General features: G+C 38.4%; 2 protein-coding genes across 2 annotated transcripts; one reads left to right on the plus strand and one right to left on the minus strand.

Moving 5' to 3' along the window:
* Positions 1-6,199: 6,199 nt before the first annotated feature.
* On the plus strand, positions 6,200-14,599 carry LOC102713975 (indole-3-pyruvate monooxygenase YUCCA1-like). The gene is made up of 4 exons (XM_006664526.3): positions 6,200-6,957; positions 8,834-9,082; positions 9,859-9,981; positions 13,758-14,599. The coding sequence occupies exons 1-4, from the start codon at positions 6,208-6,210 to the stop codon at positions 13,965-13,967; spliced, it is 1,332 nt and encodes a 443-aa protein (XP_006664589.2). The 5' UTR covers positions 6,200-6,207; the 3' UTR covers positions 13,968-14,599.
* A 3,710-nt stretch (positions 14,600-18,309) lies between these two features.
* Positions 18,310-21,123, minus strand: LOC121055957 (polyol transporter 5-like). The gene is made up of 3 exons (XM_040529252.1): positions 20,774-21,123; positions 20,332-20,678; positions 18,310-19,599 (listed from the first exon to the last, which is right to left on the minus strand). Exons 1-3 carry the CDS (start codon positions 20,928-20,930, stop codon positions 18,565-18,567), a joined length of 1,539 nt encoding a protein of 512 aa, XP_040385186.1. The 5' UTR covers positions 20,931-21,123; the 3' UTR covers positions 18,310-18,564.
* Positions 21,124-25,396: the final 4,273 nt, after the last annotated feature.

A 25,396-nucleotide genomic window follows, 5' to 3' on the forward strand; every position in this document is an offset into this window, starting at 1 on the left:
TTCTAGTTTTGCCTAAATTCATTTTATCGATAAAAGTATATAGTTTATATATGTGTCTAGGTTTATTAGCATCCATACGAATCTAGGCAATGCTTGAAAGATTTACATTGCGAAATGGAGGGAGTAGCTTTTACTTTTAGATTCGATTTTTGATCATTTAACTTATTCAAAAATTAGTGTAAATATTTAAAATATATATAGTGCTTAAAGTATTTACATGTATAAAACAAGTCAAAAAATAAACAATGTTTTAAAATGATTGAATAAAACTAATGGTTAAACTTGATGTACAAAAGTCGTAGGGTTGTACATTTAAATATGTAGGACTTAAATATCGAGGAAGCAATACTACAAAGAGCATCCTCAGGGTTTCTCTATTTTGCATGTATTATCTTGCAACCAGATGCAACGAATGAGATTACCAAAATTGACGGTTGATGTACAACTAAAACGGAATGATTGATCTCCTTGAGATCTATTTGTTTAGGGTATGATTTGCTACTTACCCTGGTCTAATTAAGCTAGAGAAGAGCCTTTGGACTTCCATTCTCAGAGGTGTTTATCAGGTCAGATTGAAATGACTGCCCTCATCTCATCAGCCTATAATTAGGATGTTTCATGTTCACAATTCATCAGTTCACCTTGCCTAACAGATTTGACAGAAAAGGGCGACACTGGAACTGCAAAAGAATATTTCCCTGGTCTACTCGTACATGGAGGCCTTGTTTAGTTCCTAAATTTTTTTTTCAAAAATATCACATTAAATTTTTGGACATCTAAATAAAACATTAAATATAGATCAACCAAAAAACTAATTACATAATTACAGAAGAAATCTTAAGACGAATCTTTTGAACCTAATTAGTCCATGATTAGTCATAAGTGCTACAGTAACCAATATGTGCTAATGATGGGTTAATTAGGCTCAAAAGATTCGTCTTGCAGTTTCTTGCTGGAATCTAAAATTTGTTTGTAATTAGACTACGTTTAGTACTTCAATATGTATCCGAAAACTTGATGTAATGATTTTGCAAATTTTTTTTGCAAACTAAATACCACCTTAGGTTGCATTCGGCAAGCTAGGTAACTAGCCTATATCCATCTTTTTTGTGTGCATGCTTCCTAAATTGTTAAATAATATATTTTTTATAAAAAAGTTATAGGTAAAAGTTGTTTTAAAAATTTAGATTAATCTATTTTTATAATTAATAATTAATTAATCATATACTAATATGCTACTACGTTTTCCGCACCTGTTATCAAAATCACAACCGAACGCGGCTTTAATAGTTTCGTTATATTCTTCATTTAATATATATGTTGATGGTACGGTATTTGTTTCGTGTTAAAAATATTTGTTGCGTTTTTCTATAAACTTGATCAGACTTAACTATGTTATTTGAGTTTAAAAATGTCAAATAAGCGGAGGAAGTATACATATCTTGATAGCTATTCTCAGAATTATCTCACGATGCATTAAACCAAAATTAACTCCATTGATAATTCTGTACTTATTACCATCCAAGAACTCATCCAAGGTCCATGGACCATGGACATAAATATGTTTTTTCTACAAGATTTGCCCATGGACCATCCAAGGTCCATGTAGAGCTCATCCAAACAACTTATGTAATAGTCTAATAAACCAGTACATACATATGTATGCTGTACATGCATGCTTGATACTGTTTCTCAATTCTCATCTTGAAGTTAGGTTTGGCAGATAGTACCAGCCATCATTTAATCTCACCCATGCTGATATTCATCTTGTTGCCCACCCTAATACATCCTAGATGAATTCAGTTGTACTGAAGATAAGGCTAGCTTTCTATGAAGTAGCTGCTGGGACCTGGAAGAACCAAACTGAGAGTCTGAATTTTCCTTGACAACTTGTGCAGAAGCTAGAGGCCATGGTCTATTTGGCAAAAGGTTAATACAACTGATCACTTTGTTCCTAATTGAAATAAATCATGAGGAAAAGATGCATACATGAATTGCACAAAAACCATGTGCTTGTAGAAGTTTGGATGACAGCTTGACTTCCTTGTAAAGAGCTTAATTAAGCAGCTGTTTGCTCCCAGGCCAACTTTTTGGTTAACATCATAATGTGGACATTTATCTGTTACTACAGGAGTTGGATTCATTCAGGCCTGAATTTCTGATGAGTTTCAAACCTCCCAGCAATATACCAATAGTGGATTCCTTTCATAAGTATATAATATCTAAATAATTTCAAACCATCTTCATGGTTTGAAAAAAAAAACAGACCATTTCTCATTTTGATACAAACGACAAACATCTTGAGAAACATAAGCTATTCAAAGCTAAGCTGATAGCAAAAAGAAAAAAAGGAAAAAAACATTTGGATTCAAAAGGCGATAGGGTAACAGCAGAGCCCCAAGGCCCCCAACTCCCCTACACACTCCATTTGCACAATCATGCCAATGACATGCATAACCTATTAAATGAAAATTAGTCGCCAAGATTTAGCCCCCCCCCCTTCCCTATGTATAAAATTCGACTTAATTTCTCCTTACTATCTTATGATGTGATTTAGTGTGTGCGTGTGTGCACTCAAAGGAGTGGTTGTGTCTATATTTGTACTATGTTTTGCAAAAAAATTAATATTACCAGACTATTTTTAGGTAGTTGTTAGTTTCATTGCCACTGTCCTACCATACCAGTCTGTTTTTTTTTTTTTTTGCTTTGAAATCCACATTTCATGCTTTTTTTATTCAAATCATGACTTAATATATCTGTGGTCAAAAAAATTCTTTTCCTCTCCAGCATGCCCCATTTTTCTCTTTTCTTTACAGCATGTGAGCATATATATATATATATATACACACACACACCCCATCTGGATCAGCTTTTACCTCAAATCATTATGATTAGATATGATGCTCCCTATGATGTATTTAGAGACCAGAAGCATGCAAGTCATTCATGAAAATCACATTAATTATTTGGAATTTTGCATATGCATATTTTTTTGGCTTAGGTACCAATTTGATGCCTTTATTCGCGCTAGCTCCGGAAGCATGCAAGTCATTCATGAAAATTCCTCTTGTCACCTTCTTTGCTTCACCAAATTTAGGAATTGGTTCTTATTCCCTTCTTCAATTGCGTCATAGGACAATAATATGTCCCCTACCAAATGGTTGGAGAAATGATGCGACTTTTTTGGGAGAAAAAGAACTTGTCCTACCAGGCATTTATATTCTTGGAATATTGGTTACATCAATAATTACACCAAGATTCACAAACAGGTATCCATAAACTTAAAAAAAATTATCTCCACGAAAATTGCAGTGCGAATATTTCCCCCTTTTCACACTAGATCTATTTCAGTTATAAGTTAGAGAGCATGGTTTGATGATCACTAAGTCTATGGCAATTTTACCCTCCTTTCATGCAGTATCTTGAGGTACCATATTTTTTAATATAAACTTTGGTATTTTAAAAAATAATTCCGTGAAAAATTGTAGAACTAAACCAGCTAGCTGGTGATTAATTGTAAACATTTTAAATTGAAAATTTTGGTATATTGACTTTTCTCAAGGACATAAAATTATCGTCCAATTAGAAATTATAACTTGACTTCACAATCAGCCAGCTGGTTAATCTAGTTCTACAAATGCCAACCCTAATCCAACAGTCTCCAACTACAATTTCACAGGCCCCACAACCGTTAATAGTCATTAAGGAACAATCACATTTCTACCAGTTTCACATGAGGACGATTGTATTTACCTAACTGGAAGATGCACCACCAAGTGTAATCTCTTTTATGATTTATTATAATCTTCCCTGTTTTGAAAGTGATGGTCATGAAAAACTAAATGCTGCATTCACTACTTACTGTACACGGAAGGCAAGTTCAATATATATCTAGCTTTGTTGAATATAGATGGCTGTTTTTAAAGAGTTTATGATCATGGATATGATCTCATATTGAAAATAGCCGCATGCAGTTGGAAACTTGGAATACAGCCAAGCCGTAACTTATTTTCCACCCTCCATTGATCGTAAGGCAGAAAGCCAGAAGTCCTACAAAATTATCCGCTTATAAAATTTTTATTTGCTTGGAGAGATTGACTGGCAGTGCTATTGATGTACTTGCTCCGATTTTTTATTTGAAGTAGTTAACTTTTATATTTATATTTAAGAGTTCATCTCATTCATTTTTTTTCAAATATGTAAAATTATAAGTCATTCTTAAAGTTTTTTAGTTTAAATCAAACCCTAACAAAATAATTAATAATTATATATTTTTTAAATAAGACGAGTGGTCAATCATAAACCCAGACTCAACCGTGTCAAATAAAAAAAAATAAAATTGGAGAGAATACATATAAAGAGAAATTATATGTTTTCTCATCGATAAGCAACTTAACCGATAGATTCTCCAATATGTTATCGAGAACATGAGTTATATATATACGAAACGTCATTTTTTCCCTCCCTCCTTATCGTTTTTAACCTTTATTCAACTATTATTTTTGAGAAATTTAATCGTCCTAAAAAAGTACTGTATTTTCTATTATAAATTTGAGCCCTACTATGGTGTGCGCAGTAGAAATTAATTTGAACCATTGATCTAATTTTATTGAAAAGTTCCGTTCTACTTCTACTTGTCTCACTTGACGGTAATAGAAACAAGAAACACGAAGCGACATAATGGTCAAAACAATATGGGATGGAGGGGTAAAATCTACCTATGAAAGGATGTGTACTGTTGTTAATTATGTGCTAGGAAATGATATGATCGAATGGATAGATAAAATCCTAACTAGCAATTAATATTAACCCAAATCAAAATAAAGTATTGATATACCCTTATAAACCAATCCTCCAGAGGTAACGTTTCTCTCGTAAATTTTGGTACCTTTATGTATTGTGTGCAGTATGTATCTCGAGCTACAAATTTTTAGCATAAATTTATATTTTAAGTAAGTACCTAGATATATTTTTTAATGATGACAAAATTGCCTAATGTATGAAGAATACGGTAACAAAATTAACCTAACAGTAACGGTCAAAATTTAGATCGGAGGATACCAACGGCGGAAATCGTATAGGTCGCCGAACATTAGTACTACGCAATTACTCCCCCTTCCCTAAATGTTTGACGCCGTTGACTTTTTATACACGTTTGATTATTCGTCTTATTTAAAAGATTTATATAATTATTAATTATTTTTATATCATTTTATTTATTATTAAATATACTTTTATGCATATATATATTTATATATTTGATAAAAATTTTGAGTAAGATGAATAGTCAAACGTTTATAAAAAAACCAACGGCGTAAAAAAAAAACATTTAGGATGGATATACTAATTGCATCCCGGTTTCGCGATGCCCTCACAGGTACCTCTCAATCATTAACTCCTACGACATATCCTTGTCGTCTCTTGGCATGCCCCCTACTCCTTCACTCCCTCACTCTACGTTCTACTTTACACCACCTTGAATTCATATACAGATCTTTATGTTTCGCTTATGCTTATGTTTATAGCTCCAAATTTCTATTTTAAACCTTAAATTTAAAATTAATTTTAAGGTTATTTTTATCGTAGCTTATTTTTCAGTCTTTGCTTTTAGATCGATAAGAGCACATATTAAAGTTTTATTCATAGATTATTTTTCGTTTACAAATATATCGTTGGGCTTTTGCATAGAAAAGACCATGCAATCAGTGTCCATCGATCCTTCCTTCCATTCCATGCATATATACGCATGTACACATAGATCTCCATGATCATCGTCGTCTCCAATCATAAGCCCATGCCCTCCCTCACTCCTAACCCTTACCTACGTCCATACCCCCCTCGGTATCTCTCTACCCATCCCTCTATATTTGCTACACACATACACTCTCAATTGCACCGTATGTATATATGTGAACACATATACGACGTAGATCCATACATACGTACGTACACCGCCACTAGGTATACCTAAGCTAGTTGTATGTGTAGGCCCATGCATGTGCATGTGTACACATTTATATTTGTACATGTACATTATATATCGAAAAATACATGTATATAGAGGTATATATAGGTGTAGACGGGTGTAGCTATAGTCGTAGCTAGCTAGCTAGATAGCTCAGCTGCGTGTGTGTGCATGTGTACTACAAGCTCATCACGCTAGCTACCTCTCGTGTCGTGTGCTTAATTTGCTTGTGTGATTTCGCCATGCCAACCAGCTCGCGAGATGGAGGAGGAGACAGGATAATTTTGAACGGCGGCGGCGGAGAAGGAGACGGAGACGGTGGTGGGGCGGCGGCGAGGCAGGTGTGGGTGCCGGGGCCGGTGATCGTGGGGGCGGGGCCGTCGGGGCTGGCGACGGCGGCGTGCCTGAAGGCGAGGGGGGTGCCGTCGCTGGTGCTGGACAAGGACGCGTGCGTGGCGGCGTCGTGGCGGGAGCGCACGTACGAGCGGCTCCGCCTGCACCTGCCGCGCGGCTTCTGCGAGCTGCCGCTGGCGCCGCCGTTCCCGCCGGGGACGCCGCCGTACCCGACCAGGGACCAGTTCGTCGCCTACCTCGACGCCTACGCGCGGGCCTTCGCCGTCGAGCCCCGCCTCGGCGCGCGCGTCCGCGCCGCCGCCTACGACGCCGCCATCGGCTTCTGGAGGGTCACCGTCGTCGAGGACTCCTCCTCCTCCTCATCCGGCGCCATGGCGGCGGCGTCGTCAACGGAGACGGAGTTCCTGTCGCGGTGGCTGGTGGTGGCCACCGGCGAGAATGCCGAGCCGGCGTGGCCCGAGGGCATGGAGGGGATGGACGCCTACCGCGGCGCCGTGATGCACACCAGCAGCTACAAGAAGGGGGACGAGTTCGCCGGCAAGAAGGTGCTCGTCGTCGGCTGCGGCAACTCCGGCATGGAGGTCAGCCTCGACCTCTGCAACAATGGCGCCGCCACCTCCATGGTCATCAGGGACAAGGTACTGACGCGCGCACGTGTTTTCTACTGTGTGGTTGCAATATAATTGCACTCTTAAACTTGCAAACTTGATTACAATTTTTTGTCAGTTTACCCTAATGTTTTTCTGCTTAATTGCTATTTTTAAATTTTTATTATTTTTACGTGTTAATTTAAATATATCACAAAGGGATTGATCTTAATTATGGACTGAATAATTACGTTAAAACACAAATTATGCTAAACTAGCTAATTATCCTTGTAATCAGAAATGAAAAAAAGGAAGAGACAAAAACATAGTCATCACATTTTTCCTTTCAAAGCAGCTGCCGGCTTTCTAAATAGAGTCAAACTGTAGAGGATTTGGAACCAAAATTCAAGCAAATCAAGGATATATCAACCAAAATGCACTTTTGCAATTTATTTTCCCCTTTCTAGGGTGCCACAGAGCTAGCAAACCTAGCATTTTCAGTTCATGTTCCAGGGTGTAATTCTGTGTAGGAGTTCTCTTCAGTGGTCAATTTATTCGGTCGCCGACATGTGTCTTTCCTTTTTGCCTCCCCTATTTAATAAATCCTCGTCCCCTCTTTAATAAAGTCTTGTCACTTTCATATATAGCAAGAAAACCATAATATACCATTTTCTGGGAAAATTCACATGAATTACAGTTGTTTCATCCAATCAATAAAATATAAAGAGTAAATACATGGCTGGTCCTTAAACCTGTGGCGCACGCGGTACCACTTAGATCCATAAACTTAGAAAATTGCATGTTTAGGTCCAGAACTCGTTTTAATGTCTAAAATCATGAACCTGGATGGTACATTAAAACGAGTTCATGGACCTTGATGATACATTAAAATAAGTTTATGGACTTAGATGATATATTAAAACAAGTTCATGGACCTGGATGGTACGTTAAAACAAGTTTACGAGCCTAAACGTGTATTTTCTAAATTTATAGACCTAAGTGGTACCGCACCACAAGTTTAAGGACCGGCCATATACTTTACTCAAATATAAACTACTATATAAACAATCAGTTTTTTTTCATATCAAAATTTCACAATTTCTTATCCTCAAATGGATCAAAGCCATACATGCATGTACAACACATATATTTATACCGTGCTACTTGTAGCTTGCTGTTTCATAGAAAATTAGTAGGCCAGTTTTTCTTATCCTGAAATGTATCCTGAGTATGTACACTACATGTGTGCTACTTGTAACCTGCTGTTACATAGAAGTACATACATAGTTATGTGGTGCCACATTGACCCGTAGACTTCCCGTTCCTTATCTTGCTCACACCGCACTGGGAGACAGAGAAAGAACAAGGAAAATTACAACAACAGTGACAGGGGAACACACAACTTTTTTTTTAAAAAAAATCACAATTTGAGAATGCTCTAGAAATGAGAAATATACATCACCAGCTAGCATGAATGTTCATGAATCCTCCTTTTCCATTTTTTTTTTGTTGTGAAACACGATCGAGAAGATGTTAATTAGTAATAGTGTTACTATGAGAATGATAATACATAGTGGATTTTCGAATGAGTCAAAAACTCAAAATTACATATTATATAGCCAAATTTGAGTAGCAAACAATGGATGGAAAATACAAATTAATTTCATCACGGCAAACAATGGATATATAAAGAAATTAATCCAATATGTAGTTTGGGACTACAATATTTTTACCATGCTTAAGAAAGTATCTCGAAATACGAGGTATCTGAAGGTACCAAATTTTATACTAGAAAATATGATACCTTCCGATACTTTCTCAAGTATATTAAAATTGCTCTTAAATTATATATATTGAAATGCATATACTATGGATTTGCAATATATATACTTAGTTATGGGGCACTTCTTGTGGGTCTAATTTGCAGATTCATGTGCTGCCGAGGGAGATTCTGGGCATCTCAACATTTGGACTCTCAGTGTTCCTCCTCAAGTGGTTTCCCATAAAATGGGTTGATGCAATGCTACTCTTTTTCTCGAGATTAATCCTTGGAAACATTGAGAAATACGGCCTCCGTCGACCTAAGATTGGCCCACTCCAGATCAAGTGCTCCACCGGGAAAACTCCAGTGCTTGACATTGGGGCTCTTAGAAAGATCAAGAATGGCGAAATAAAGGTAATTAATTGTAGTACTGGTACAATTCATGTATATATATAGCTAGATTGAACACCAGTGCTTGATTGGGGCTCTCAGAAATTAAGATCATGTAATTAAGCTCAATTAACACATCACTATAAGAACGAGCTAAATAACAACACACATATCTTTATAAATTATAACTAATTAAAAATTGCATGGGCATGTATATCACACACACACACCAAAACCCAATGTACAGCAACATCATGTAAAGAAGATTTTGGTCTGGCAGTTTTGATCTAGTTCAGTGGTCAGTGTACCTATATGTAGTTTAATGATGCAATGTCGTACCTAGGCCGCGTTCATAGGCATGGGTAAGTTATCTTACCTTTCTCGTTTTCTGCGCGTATAGATTCTGAACAGCTAAATGGTATATTTTTTGCAAAAATTTTCTATAGAAAGGTTATTTTAAAAAGTCATATTAATCTATTTTATTTTTAAATAACTAATAATTAATTAATCATGCACTAATCTATTACTCTATTTTTCGTGCTGAATAAGTTAACTTACCGCCTCACTCGCCGAACGCGGCCCTAGTGAATCTAGAAAGATAAGGGGTGATCTTAGCTTATTTAGAAAAAAATCAAACGTCATGTAAAAATAATTTATGAATATTTTTTTACATTGTTCTTAGGGATCTTAAGATAAAGGCTGAAAATAAACTACAATAAAAAACCTCTTAAAATTAACTTTAAATTTTAGTTTATAAGTATAAGAAAAACGAAAAGATAGGACTAATATATATTTTTTAGGTGGTCCCGGCAATAGACTGCTTCACTGAGAATGGGGTGGCATTCGTGGATGGGTGTAGGGAGGACTTCGACGCCGTCATCTTCGCCACTGGATACAAAAGCAATGTGCCATCATGGCTCAAGGTACTGCAAGCACCTATAATTCTTTAATTAAGTGCCACCAGTTTTTTTCGACATCCTTTAATTTACATGGTGCATGTGTATATATGTCTCATTAATTAACCATTTTAATTGCCGGTGATCGATGCTACAAGCATATTCACAAATACCAAAATAATTTCACATACTTAAATATGTTTTTAATGAAATGATGTATGAAACACTTTTATTTAACACGGGAGATGTGTATATGTAGTCCCTCCAATCATTAAGCATGTCGTTTTAGACTTGTTTCGCATCAAAATTTAAAAGCTTTTGATAGTTAATGATTTTTTAAAATATTATTAGAGATGGACGTGCACAAACATTGATGGGTAGCATGCATGAATGATTGAGTGATTGACTGAATTATATATATATATATATATATATATATATATATATGTGTGTGTGTGTGTGTGTGTGTGTGTGTGAGAGAGAGGGAGAGAGATGCATGGGGAGTATATATAGATACTTATTCTGTTCTAAAATAAGTTTATTTTTAGTTTTTAATTAAATATAATATTTCACTCTTCATCTTACTTATTTTTTGGGATTAATATTTTTATTGTTATTAGATAATAAAACACGAATAGTAATTTACGCGTCACTAATTTTTTTTTGAGTTTTTTTAAATAAGACGGATGGTCAAATGTTAGACACAGAACCAAAAATAAAGTTTTTTTTTAACAGATGCAGTATATAGGACATAGAAAACACAAAAAGAAATAAATACGCACTGTATACTTTCACATCAGAGATTGACTCTATGCTTGCATACATACGGTATGTGCCACCCTAACCAAGGTATTAGATAGCAAGGCATGGCCAATGACAGTGATACTAACAAGAGGGTGTGATGTCCCTCCAAGATGGAGACATGGAAATTCATCCAAAAAAAATAACAATCAACAGGCAGTGTCGCTCAAAAGATAGGATTGAATCATGGTTGTCACCTATTTAGATTCGAGGCGAAAAAACATTGAATAATTGATATATCTAGGCAAAGGCAAAGATAGGCCGAAGACGGGAGAGAAGGGCATCTATGTCTTTTCAATTTTTCATTGGGCATGTGCGCGTGTGCGTGATCGTGATGATAGCTACTAGTCATGTACATGTTTTTATTTGTATCTTGTTGCGTATATATCATTGCGTACGGTCGACCCTATGTAGATAGACATAGACATGCCTAGGGTAGGGTTGTCATGCATGTCAGCTTGTAAATGTTTTGATCGTGAGAACAATAGCTAGCTATAGCTAATTGATTGAGGATCGGGATGCATGGGCGGCTCTTGGCTAGCTACCTTGCATGTTCCTTTCAATCTCATGTGTGTGTATATATATGTATGTATGTATTTATTTGTTGTTGTGTTGTTGTTGGTGTTATGTGAGATGGTTCGGTAGTGGAGCTCATTTATATATTGGCATTTGAACCATATGCAATGGTGACTAGGCATATGTAAAAGAAGAGAAATAGGCTATAATTATACAGATAAAATGTGTTTTTGTTCGATCCAATCGCAACAAATTGAGTGTGTGCACTAATTAATTACTTGCATCAGGCATGGTAGTGGTGTTGAAAAAAAAGAAATATTTATACACATGTAAACTTCCAAATTCAGTGTCCACACTTAATTTGTTCATGTTTTTCATGCTAAAACAGACAATTTTATGGTATTTGTAGGGAGCTATTAGCCAGAAAGAAGTTATTTATCACATGGTAGTTAAGCAGCATGTCATTAACATTGTAGCAACTATAGATAGCTAGCTAGGCAGCACCCATCTGTTCCTTCAAATGGGAGTATAGCTAGGCAGGAAACTTCAGCTCTGTGGGCTATGAAAGGAAGATTAAATTCTTGCTATATAAGAGATTCTATATGTCTAAAGATTCATCTTGAAATACCTTACATTTAAGGACAGAGAGAGCAATATAAAAATGTATATATAAATAAGAACCTCATCATCATCACATCACATATGTGAGTGTGAGTGTTTTTTTAATTTATTTCTGTTCATTTCCACTGAGTTAGGTGATGCACATGCTGGCCCATAATGATTTGGTAAGGACCCATCTGTTGATCATGTGCATGGCAAGTGCTGCTGCCACACCCCCAATATAATGCATTGCATTGTACACACTGCACTGCATGCCCACTCTACCTTTTGTAGGGTGGCCCATCTTGATGACTTGCTTGATGGCTCTCATCTGTCTAACCAGATTTGATGATCTCAAGTGTGTGTGTTTGGCACTGATGCTGATCCTTCCTGCAACTCACCAGTAGTGTATAGATTCATGCATGCATCACTGTTGATGAGAGCTTTCAATTGGGTAAAATGTGATGGATTCTAGCTAGCTAGAACAGTTTGATTTGTTTTCTTTTTTGTGTGTAGTGGTCCACCAGATTCTGTGTTTTGTTTTCAGCTGATAATCATTGGGTTAGGAAAGACATCAACATGTATATGCATCAGTTTGTTCTGTTTGCATCTTGCAAAAGGAACAATGATTATATTGTGCTGGCTATATCAATATCGATGATGGTGTAGTAGGGTGTATACCATGAGTTATTTAGGAACATCGAGTTTATATGAACCATTCATTATTTTTCTTTACCTAAGAGCACGTATATAAATCCCAAATTAATCTAATAAAGGTCATAATTCACTACATGTTACTATATATCAATTGATTGTGGACATTATAGTAGCGAACATAGGATACTCCCTCCATCCCAAATTTATCATCATACAAGAGAAATAAAGAAATCTCATTTTGATCATATATAAGATAATGGAGTCTTTGTGCCTTGGTCGGGATATACACAACACTTTCGGTTTATAAGCACATTAAATGCTTGTATGCATGCATCCAACTAACTTACATGTAATTTATAAATTTTTGTTTGGCATGTTTGCATGCATGATTGGATTTGTGATTCTCTCGTTCTTTAACTGTGAATTAAATAGATTCTTGGTACTAGTGTTAATTCATACCTTATATAATAATCAAACTGGTATGGATGGAGTATTATGTAGTAGTGACTTATGTGCATGTTAGTAGCGATGAGTCCATTTGGCACCCTCAACTGTTGTCTTTGTCTAAAACACACCCCTTCCTTCCAATTCCAAAACCAGCTGTTATATATCCAGCACCCATCAACTGTCAAAACCACTCAAGTTGAAGTTCAATTTAAATTTCACTTTTGCTATTGATCAAACATTCAATTTTTTTCTTCTAACAAACACGTGCACAATTCATGGGGCTCGGACGGAGGTCGTGTATGGGCTTTTTAACTTACGTGCATGTCTTCAGATTATCATCCAACAGCAATGACCGAATTTGATTGATGGAATTAAAATTTTCAAACATTTGATCACTAAACGGACCCATTTAATTTTTAGACAATGCGATATTGAGGCAGTAAAATTGGCAAAATAAAAATAAAAATAAAAACAGTCTAGCTGCATGATGAAAGAAGACCAATTCCTTGTATATACAACAGCATAAGAGCAGGTACAATAGCAGGCTATAAGCCAACTATAAGCATATTTTAAAGAGATAAGAGAGGAGAGAAGAGAGGTAGGCTACTAATTAATAGCTAGCTGCACACGGACTCCAAGACAGAGTGTGTATATGACATGTGGTACCATGTATTGATGTTTTGTATGTAACTATGATATGAATTGACTATTAGATTGACTATAAATAAATTAGAGCTAGTAGTTGGCTTTGCTCTTAGAGGAGTACATGTGTGGGGATGCAGGAGGAGGAGTTCTTCAGCGAGAGCGACGGGTTCCCGAGGAAGGCGTTCCCGCACAGCTGGATGGGCAGCAACGGCCTCTACGCCACCGGCTTCACCAAGCGGGGCCTCCTCGGCACCTCCTACGACGCCGCCATGATCGCCGCCGACATCGCCCGCCGCTGGACCAACGCCCTCGCCGCCGCCGCCGACCACCACCACCACCACCGCTAATTAACTGATCCATCTCTCCTCTGCACCTGCACCAACACGCTTAATATATACTCCATATCGATTATCTTATAACTAATCAACTAGCGACCTGTCCCCTCCCCTACAGACTCATCTTCAGCTGATCCATCGATCGATATTTCTTGCTGTGCTGCTGCGTCTTCAGCATCTGCAGGTCGAGATCAGTCATGCATCAATGTGCGATGTGTGCGTTGTACATATGTATGCCAAACTATATGATATTTATAATGCGTCAATGTGTATCATGTGTGTTTAATCATGTGGTGTGGTATATCATCTAAATACAATTTAAACCCTGATCGAGCCTGAGAATGATCTTGGTGGGTAACCCTGAGTTCTGAGTTCTGAAGCTCTTCCCATGGCTGAACCTGCGCTGTTCTGAACTCTGAACTACTCTGAAGAAAATACAGATCCGGGCACATACTTTGAGCAGCCTGTCCAAACTCCAGTGGTGTTCTGCAGCATCTGAGCGGGTGCAATGCTACAACAGATTAGCTCTGGGAACACTGCAATGTAGCATAGACAGATATAGCTCTTCCAAAGGATTGTTCTAGCTCGGTTGAGATTCAGACAGAAGGGTTTCTTGGAGATAATGTTCATAGCATATTGGCACATTTGGAAGCAGAGAAATGGGAATATTTTTCAGAATATAACCCAAAATGAAGATCAGTATCTCAGATGTTTCAAGAAAGAAATTCTATTATATTGACATTGTTGACTCTTATACCTACGTTTAACCATTCGTCTTATCTAAATTATTTTATGTAAATATGTAAAATTATAAGTAATTCTTAAAGTTCCTCTAGTAACAAATAAAATCATAACAAAATAATTAATAATTACATAAAATTTTAAATTAAGACAAATGGTCAAACACAAAACCCAAAAGTCAAAGACGTTAAATGAAAAAAAAAACGAAGTGAGTATATAGTATCAACGGACCCCTCAAAGATTTTTCTTTTCCTGGTTACAATCTTTGTAGTTCTGATTTACCTTTCCTGTGAACTTTTTCAATATTTTTCTGGTTATAAAATTTTTTAACTTTGTCAATTAAAAAAAACATAGACAGAGATAGCTATGGCTAGGTGGAAAGAAGAATAAAGGAGATGTGAATGTCTTCTGGGCTGCTGGAACCTACACAATCTGTACAGAAAGGACATGGCTGAGCCGTAGGCCATATGCCCTGTCTCATTGGGCTTGGGCCTGGGCCTCAGTGGGCTTAACAGAGGTGTAATTAAGCCCTGCTGGAGTTTTAGAGTTTGCAGTCTACTGGCACCGTGGCACGTCCAACTAAGCCTTCTAATGGACTTGAATCCAATCCGATCCAAATCAACCCCAATTCATCTCTTCAACAACAGTCCACCAAACCAACCCGCATCAATTATTCTTCATTAGGATTCAGCCCAGATCAATCCAACTTTAAATTTAGCCCAATCTGCACCAAACTATTTGGCTAAAATAGGTCCAATCCACTCTAGCAAAATGATGTACGTACCCACTTAGTATGTATCCTTGCACCTAAAATTTTAAAACTAATGTCCACACTATAAACATTTATCAAATTTGATTGAAATTTGGTGGAATGATTATTATGTGTAAGAGCAACTTTGTGCTTGATCAATTTCTATATATGGGTCCCATATATATCTATTTTCTTATCCATTGGTTCCTCAATTAAAAGAGTACGTTTGTCCTTCATAGGTCAAATCTATTTAGAACCTGAAATCACCAAACTGAATCCAGTCCATACCAATCCATTTGCCCCTATAACCTAGTCCAATCCAAACCATTTGAAGATCAATCCATTTACACCCAACCAACGGTAATTCAAATTAGAAACCAACTCATTTAATCAATTTCCATTCAGCCCATTAGCAGCCCTACGTCCAACACGCAGCACCACAACCGCATCGCCGGCATGCTGCCTTGTGCCTCCAGCCGGCAGCGGATGATAGTTATAATTAAAATATAATATTTGGTGATAAATATAATCATAATAAAATAAATAATAATTATAAATATATATTTGAATAAGACGAATGGTCAAACGTGTACCAAAAAAATCAACAACGTTATATACTAGAAAACGAAGACTCTCTCCGTTGCTATATGAGCAAATATGATGACATGGAGAAAAGAGAAAAAATATTGTTATGCATGACAATGATTTAAAGTTGACTCTTAGCATTTATTTAAGTAAATTTTGTTGCATAGGGTAAATTAAAAGGAAAAGTAGTTAAAAAGTATATTTCATTATTTTATAGTATTAATGAAGAAACCATAGCCAACTTTACTTTTGTACGTATGCTATATAAAATGAGTTAGTGTTGTTGACATGGAAAGGAAAGAGTTAATACTATGCCCTACTTTTAAACATGCAATCTAGAATAGGAAAGTACTTCTCTATATTGTAAGATTTCTTACTAGTTTTTTGTTATCCTCTATATTTCATATGTTAACCCATTGTCTATTAGTAATTTATTACTTTTATATGTAAATCAATTTCAATATATGCTCAATTATATGAATATATGAAATTATGCTCAATTTTATGTCATATGTACTATACATTATACAACTATTAGTTGAAGACTATATGGTCTAAAATTGATCACTAAAACTAAATTTTAAAAATTAAACCAGAAAACATATTTCTAACAAGTTCTCAAATCTAATTTCAACATTTACACATGCCTAGTACCAGCTCTCTAGTATCCCAGTTTAGGAGCATATATACATGTGCATTCTCAATAGATGGTATTCAGAATTGGGTTTCTTTTTTAGTAGGGGATTATTTTTAGGACTAATTTTTTTAATGAACCCAACATACTGTTATTGGAGATGCTCTTATATATACCAAATATGAGACTTATAGTTGTAAAAAAAAAAGACATCCCTTTCTATTTAAAATACCCCGTCTCAAAATCCTATGCCTGCCTCTTGATGCAGCGAGTGACAGGATAAAACCGGCCAGGAGATCATGATCAACTTGGAACCTGATCTGGGGATGGAAAGACCATTGGAGGATTAGATCAGATTAAGACGAACTTGACTTGACATTTGGGGCCATGCAGAGAAGAGAATTAGACTCAAGCCTTGATTCTGACAGTTGGGCTAGTTAACACTAAAACAGACAAAAGAGAAGCTGAAGAGTGAAGACAAAGACTGCGTCATGTCATAGCTCTCAACCTGTTAGCCATGATTAAGATACAAATTGACATGGAACGTGATACAAGTTGCCACTTGATGCAGTGTGACATGTAAGAAAGGTGTGATGATGTTGATCATGGTTAATAAGTAAACAAATGGCATTCAATGATGATAGAGATAAACGTTGTATCTAGTGTTGTCATCTCTGGATCACTTTATTGATGAGATCGAGTCATATTATATTTCATAATCGACGGACCTAAAAGAGGCTAATTACGCATATTTCCATCAAAACTACGGATGAACATTATTTTTGTTTCTAGGCTGGTGCTTAAGGTAGTTTTATTTTAAATTGAGCTATAATATATAATTCGCGGTTGTTTAATTAGCGACCTCGGAAATATTGAGTATACCTTCGGAATAAATCTTATCAAGGTCGTTTAATTAGCGACATCTGAAATATTGAATATCGAGTATGTCAGGTTACGTGGCCACGTACCAACACTGACGTGGTCAAAAGTTTTATACGATAAAAATATTTTTATATAATATTTAGTAATAAAAATTATTTATTAAAAATATTTAAAAAATAAGAAAAAAATCGCACGCAACATACATCTTCCCAAGACGCTAGTTATATCCTCTCAATATGCAATGCATGTGGAACACTATCAACAAAACTCGAGACGGGATAGCGACGACGACGAAAGGCCGAGAACAGAGAACCCAAGGGTCAAATCTGATTAGGGCGAAAGAGCTGAAGACGTTAGACGTATGAGCGTTACATCCCATCCTCTATCTAATAAAAAATAGAGGATAAGAGATAAAAATTGAGTTTCAATGAAACATCTATCTCGTACTCTATTATTAGATGTATATATTAGTAGAGAGAAACTCATGTTCTCTCTATCCATGTCTTATATGTATGATCTGTTAGAGTAAAAAGAAATAAAAAAATAAAACTATTTTAAATAATCATCTACCGATGAGTCGTTGGATTCGGAAACAACTCTGTCTCTCTCTCTCAACTGGCTGTGACTCAGAAGCTCACTACCATCGCTGCCGCGAGAAGACGCGGGGAACCCCATCACCGCCGCCTCCATGGTAGCCCGCCATTGCCGCGGCTCTGTCGCCGGATTGCGCATTTGGGGGGAGAAAGCGATCAGATCAGAAGATGAACTAATACTGCATGTGTGTGAATGTGTCCGAAGAGACAAAATTGGACTGTAATATCCCCATAGTTTCTCATGGAGAGAATCACAAACATTGGGTGTGGGTGATGATCGATCTTGGTATCACCTCGCCATAAAAATCAAATTGCACACCAACAGTTTACCCATGTGCTTAATGCATTTTCCTTAACATAATTGCAAATTTAAGACACTCTTCCCACGCGCGCGCCGGCGCGATCGTACGTACTATACGTGGATCACGACGCCGGCGCCGGCGGCGAGGAGGAGGGCTGCGTGGCGTCGAAGAGCGCCTCCATCTCCTCGAGGCTCCTCCCCTTGGTCTCCGGCAGGCAGGCGTAGACGAACACCCACGCCGCCGCGGAGAACGCCGCGAAGAGGTAGAAGGTGCCCGCCATGCCCATCGCCTCGTAGAGCGAGATGAAGGTCATCCCCACCAACGCGCTCATCACCCGGTTCGCCGCCGTCCCGATGCCGGTGCCCTGCGCGCGCAGCCGGAGAGGGAGGATCTCCGACCCGTACATCCAGATCACCGGCCCGAACCCCAGCGAGAACGTCGCCATGAACGCCGACGCCGCCGTCACGCTCGTCGCCGCCGCCCACCACGCGTCGTCGCTGCCCGGCGACGGAGACGAGGACACGCGGAGGGAGAAGCCGAGCACGAACAGGCACACGGCCATGCCGCCCGCGCTGGAGAGCAGCATCGGGCGCCGCCCGAGGCGGTCGGCGAGGAAGAGCGGCACGACGATGGCGACCGTCTTGCTGACGCCGAGGAGGATGGTGGCGCCGAGCACCGCGTGCTCCGACGTCACGCCGACGTGGTTGAACACCCGCGGCGCGTACAGCACCAGCGCCGCCACGCCGCACGCCTGCTGGAAGAACTGCAGGCCGAGGATGGCGAACAGCACGCGGCGAACCGCGGGCGTCGGCCGGACCAGGATGTCGCGCCACACGCTCGTCGAGCCGCCGCCGCCGGAGGCCTCCAGCTGCTTCGCACTCTCCTTGACCGACGACACGATCTCCTGCAGGCGGCGCTCGGCGAGGGCCGCGTTGCCGCCGGTGGTGCGGACGAGCACCCGGCGCGCGTCGCCGTGGTGGCCGTGCAGGACGAGCCACCGCGGGGTCTCCGGCATGGCGAGCAGCGCGGCGGCGGCGAGGAAGAGCGGCGGGACGGCGCCGATGCCGATCATGAGGCGCCAGTTGATCGACGCGGGCAGGCCGGCGAGCGCGAAGTCGGCGATGTAGCTCAGCAGGATGCCGGAGTTGCCGGCGATCTGACGTGGCAGCACAGTAAATTAATTTCACTGAAACAACCCGTGCACAAATTTTTATTAATTACTATACTGCCTAAAATGCGTATAAATCAACATTCATTTATAAATCTCTAACCAATTTGGATAAAAGTATCGACTACGTGACAAAATTCGTAGAAGAATTGAACTCGTATTTCTCTGCTTGCTTATACTATCAGAGTTAAATTTTGTGAACTGTTTGAATCTCTTTACTTCTTCTCTTTATATTAATTACAGTACAATCTAATTTAACTTTTTACCCTATATACTTCATTACTGGCACATTAATTCATAGCCTCAACCAATCTCGTACTAGAAAATATATAGAAAAAGCATTCATGGCATCAACCAATCTTGTACTGGAAAATATAGAAAAAATAGTAAAAAATAGTTAAGTGTAACATCAGAGAAGTGCGATTTGATTTCGATACGCTTAAGCTTACATGACCATAATTATTTAACCAATATGCGCATCTAATTACTTATTAATAACATTATTAACAACCTCTGTCTGTTTCTCAGTTAGACGATCCAAACACCCTACGTATCTCTCGCGATCAGATTAGTTAGTGGAATAATCACTAATCGAACTTAATTTGATAATTAGGGATAATTAAGTAGTCCCTAATTAGGGATTAGGCATGTGGAGAGGAGGTAATTAGTTGGGGGGAGGCGATCGACATGCAGAAACGAACACGTGACGTGCGTGCGCACCTCGGGGATGGAGGCGAGGAAGCCGCGGGACGACGGCGGCGCGATCTCGGCGATGTAGACGGGGGCGACGACGAGGCCGAACCCGCAGGCGACGCCGGCGACGAGCTGGCCGAGCATGAGCGCGGCGTAGCCGGTGGCCGCCGCGGTGGAGGCCGAGCCGGCGAGGAACATGGCCGCCGCCAGCGCGATGGTGCGGCGGCGGCCGGCGCGGTCGCACGCCCAGCCGGCCGCCAGCGAGCCGACGAGGGAGTAGATGCTCGTGGCGCCGATCAGCACCTCGATCTCCGCGTCGCTCACGCCCAGCTCCGCCTGCACGAACTTCTGCGCCCCGCTCATCACGCCACGATCTGCACAGTATAAAGAAAAGAAAACGACCTTAGCAGCGGCGGCCATGGCGATGCGAGAGAGAGAGAGAGAGAGAGAGAGGAGGCGGCGGTATTACTGTAGCCGTAGATGATTGAGGTGACGGAGGCGACGACGGCGCAGGCGAGGGCGAAGGAGCTGCCGGCGGCGGAGGAGGAGGGGGAGTCATGGTCGTCGGCGGCGGCGGCGGAGGCGGCGAGCAGCGGCGACTCGACGTCGCCGTCATCCTTCTCCATGGCTGCTCCTGCTCCGCTGGTGGCTGGCTGGCCGGAGGGACTAGAGGTAGGAGGGCGCGCGCCGGAGCGGATGGGGGTGGTGGCGTGGTGGTGTCTATGAATGAAGCGGCGGGACGAGCCGAGAGATGGCGCGCGCAGAAAACGTGGCCGCCCTGGTCTGGACCCGAGCCTGAGTTGAGGCCGATAGATCCAATAAATGAGAGGCTCCACGTACTGTCTTCCAGCTAATCGTGTCGCACGTTTTGATCATTGACACGTACCGGAGCTGTTGTATAAATGTAATGTTGTAACGGATTGTTTCCGTTGCCTGTTAATTATACGATCGATGCTTGATTTGGCTCTATATATTTATTATGTGAATCACGTTAATGCATTTAAACATATACTTCCTCTATGTTTTTAATATGATGACGTTCAGTTTTATGGGTATGTTTGATCATCCATCTCATTAAAATATTTATATAATTATTAGTTATTTTTTACTATAGAAATTTTAAATATAATTTGTAGTTTTGTATATTTAAATAAAATACTTGAATTTGACGAACGATCAATCTTAATCTTAATCCAAAAGCCAATGGCATCATATAAAAACATAAAAGGAGTAAATATTTATAAAATATATTATTTGATCTAAAGTTGAAGGGGTATGTTTTTCCTCTAAACAACATGTACGATGGAGCTGTTCGCTCTTTTAGTATGGCAAAATATAATCGACGCGTGCACACCGATCAGTGTTGTCGTGCGACACGTCTGATGCGGATTGAGAAACATGAGAGAGATGAAGTCATTCAGCATGTAGGCATTCCTAGCATACAACACTAATCTATTCCTATTATCTAAGCTTCCCACAAAATTTTCTTTTAAATTACTTATCAGATCTACGATCTGATTTGATTACACTATTGTATTAGTCACAATAAAATACATGATAAGATCACACATCATTATATTATCAATATATATATCTTGTAGATTACCTTTTAAATTTCATTAAAATGCTTCTTAGACATTTATGAAAGTAAATTCAATAATGCTTAAAAGTTATTTACATAATTATAAAAGTAACTTACCAAAAATGAAAGAAAGTTGTCATGGAATTAAAAGTAAATTTGTCGTGGGCATAAAAATATAAGTCTATCTAGAAATTAAATTTAATCAACACAAATGACATAACTGAATAAAAACAACAACAGAATTAAACTATTCAAAACATTATGATTGTCTATGAAGCTATTTAATCATATCTAATAATCTAAAAGTAATTACATATATGATAAAAGCAATTTACACGTATAATAAAATAATTTACAAAACACACATGGATTATATATCAAAGAAAAAAGTTAATCCAAAACTTAAGCATTAAGAATCTTGTCCTAGCTATTGCATGCCTGCGTACTCCGACATGAGAAAAAAATACATGATATTTTAGTATTTTGTGAAATGTTATTTCTTTAAAACTAATTAGTGCACACGCATTACGTAATTGTGTCCCTTATATATTGCATGAGGCACCCCATGTAGGAGGCGTCCGCCTCACCTAACCCCCCGACATATGTGTAGGTATGCCCCTCCTGTGAAACATGACCACTCTGATAGAAGTGGTTGGGCTGCCTTGACCCCTAAGAGCAAGGCTAATAACATAGTCAACAAGCTGTCTATAAGACTTTTTGTAGTTTTTTTATAGTCCACTTATATAATGGTTAGCTCTTTATCTTTAATGCAGGGCCGATATGTCTCTCTCATATGGTGTCTTAGTTCTTGTGCTTGAGCTGACTATAAGTTTATAGCCAACTTCTCCTCTCTCTCCTTTCTTCTCTTTTCCACATCAGTATTTAGTTGGCTTATAGCCAGCTATTATACTTACTCTAATGATCAGGCAAGGTCGCGGCTTGCAAGAGTTCTTAAACAAGTCCCTAACTTCATCAATAAAAAGGTATAGATCTAGTCAGCACTCTGCCAAATAATAGTTCCGACCAGTCACTCGGCTCACTAGCTTGCAAGGCAACACTGAAACGATCGGCCACTGATAGCTAGCAAGCACAGGAAACATGCACAACGTGCAGGATCCCTAGCTAGCTCGGACAGGGGGATGTGTGCAGCATGCATGGTAAGATGTTGTCATCTCTGCCTACCTAGCCAGTCATCAAGCACTCTAGTATCCCGTCAATAAGGTCTTCTTTAATTTCCAAAATTTTTTTTCAAAAACATCACATTAAATTTTTATACCTAAATAAAGCATTAAACATAGATGAATCAAAAAACTAATTGTACAGTTACAGAAGAAATATTGAGACGAATCTTTTGAGTCTAATTAGTCCATGATTAGCCATAAGTGCTACAGTAACCAACATGTACTAATGACGGATTAATTAAGCTCAAAAGATTCGTCTCGCGGTTTCCAAACTAGCTGTAAAATTTATTTTTTCATCCGTGTCCAAAAACCCCTTCCAACATTCGGTCAAACATTTGACGTGACACTTCTTCCAAAAATTTTCTCAATCTAAACACCCCCTAAGAGAGTCTAACCAAAGACATTAAAGACTTAGGGGATGTTTAGCTTCTAAAAATTTTCACCCAAAAACATCAAATCAAATCTTTAGATATCTAAATAAAGTATTAAACATAGATAAAACGAAAAACTAATTGCACAGTTACATGAGAAATCGTGAGACGAATCTTTTGAGCCTAATTAGTACGTGATTAGCCATAAGTGCTACAGTAACTCACATGCCCTAATGATGGATTAATTAGACTCAAAAGGTTCGTCTCGCGGTATACAGGCCAGCAGTAAAATTCGTTTGTACATTCGTGTCCGAAAACTCTTTCCAACATCCGGTAAAACGTCTGATGTGACATGCAAAAAATTTTATTTCACCAACTAAACACCCCCTTAGACAAATATCTATAAAAACTATATCTAGCTACCTTCCTGGCACCGTCTCTACTTCCTTTGTTACTATAAAAGAAGGGATAAACCCGAGGAGGAGGGGATCAGATCGAGTCTTTCTCAAGTCATATAGCATACAACAAGAGTAATGCATTATGCACTTTGTAGCCTAAACCTGTATAAATTATTCTTTCTTGTGCTTGCGAAAAACTCTATATATCTTACCTACCAATCGGTAGTTCACATTCCGATAATGACCTTAGGCGACAATAGGGGAGATGCAATTGAATTTGTGATGGGACAAGGACGATAACATAGGAGAGGGAGAGAGAAAAGAAAAGAAAAGAAAAGAAAAGGATGGCAAGCTGCGTTTGCGGATTTGGTTGGATCAGTTCGACTAATATTATCCAGTGCAGAGAGGCCAAACTGTATCTACAATCTTGAGAAATGGTTGCTTAAGCCAATCACCTTGAAATGGGACTATCTTTAAGTCCAGTTAGCTTAGATGATATGTTGTCTTGTCTATATATGACTATAGCCTCTTAGGTTATGGATTCATTTTAGACCATTTGTGCAACGAAAAAGAGAGTGTCTTCAAGTAAATCTGCTAAGCTTTCTTATTAGTTAGTTAATAAGCTTTGACATTGTGAAATTAAAATAAACATTATTTGTACTATCATATAAAGTTCTCTCTATTTCACACTGTAAAACTTTGTACCCTTGCCTAGATTCATATGGATACTAATGAATCTAGACATATATATATATATATATAAATTATATATATTCATCAAATGATAAATTTATGGAATATTAAAAAGTCTTATAATATAAAACGGATGTGTGATAACTAGTGATAGCTTAATGTTTCTTTTCTAATCAAAAAGTGGATCAACCGGGGCTTACAGTTTTGTGGATCGAGCCGATCGATCGTATGGCAGCCTCGTTTGATCGAGCTCATTTTTGTCCGTGTTACCACAAACCCTGTGCATACATCCATCCAAAATCAACGGTCGTCGTCGTACAGCGCCATGATTCATGCATTTCATTTTCATGGCGGATTGACCTCTCTGCCTTGTTCATATATATGGATCGATCCTCGATCTAGAGAATCTGGAGCCCCCCATGAAATGGCGCGTACTTTTTGTTTTTTTATTCGACGCAATTCACTTTTATTTTAATCAATGTTTGATCATTCGTCTTATTCAAAAAATTATATAATTATTACTTATTTTGTTATGATTTTATTCATTACTATATAAACTTTAAGTATAACTTAGAATTTGTATATTTAAATAAAAATATTATATAAAACAAATGATCAAATGTAGATGAAAAATCAACCATACCAAAGAAAAAACCTAAGTAGTAGCTAGCTAGCTAGCCAGCGGCAGTGTCGCATGATGATCTTGGGCTCCATCATTTCGCAGTTGCAACTACTTATAAGCATAAATTTAAATTTTAAAACTTAATTTTGAACTTGATTTTGTGGTTTTTTTATCATGATTTCTTTTACACATTTCGCTTTTGAGTCGCTATGGACATGTATATAAAAGTTTTATCTATAAATTAT

This window comes from Oryza brachyantha, chromosome 12 (assembly GCF_000231095.2).
Source record: "Oryza brachyantha chromosome 12, ObraRS2, whole genome shotgun sequence".
Taxonomy (NCBI): Eukaryota; Viridiplantae; Streptophyta; class Magnoliopsida; order Poales; family Poaceae; genus Oryza; species Oryza brachyantha.

Excerpts from the sequence above, each read along its gene's own strand:
- LOC121055957 (XM_040529252.1), bottom strand. The coding sequence starts at position 20,930 with ATGGAGAAGGATGACGGCGACGTCGAGTCGCCGCTGCTCGCCGCCTCC. Across the intron at positions 20,679-20,773 it reads CTCAATCATCTACGGCTACA|ATCGTGGCGTGATGAGCGGG; the intron begins GTAATACCGCCG and ends TATACTGTGCAG. Across the intron at positions 19,600-20,331 it reads TCCTCGCCTCCATCCCCGAG|ATCGCCGGCAACTCCGGCAT; the intron begins GTGCGCACGCAC and ends CTGCCACGTCAG.
- LOC102713975 (XM_006664526.3), top strand. The coding sequence starts at position 6,208 with ATGCCAACCAGCTCGCGAGATGGAGGAGGAGACAGGATAATTTTGAAC. Across the intron at positions 6,958-8,833 it reads CCATGGTCATCAGGGACAAG|ATTCATGTGCTGCCGAGGGA; the intron begins GTACTGACGCGC and ends TCTAATTTGCAG. Across the intron at positions 9,982-13,757 it reads ATGTGCCATCATGGCTCAAG|GAGGAGGAGTTCTTCAGCGA; the intron begins GTACTGCAAGCA and ends GTGGGGATGCAG.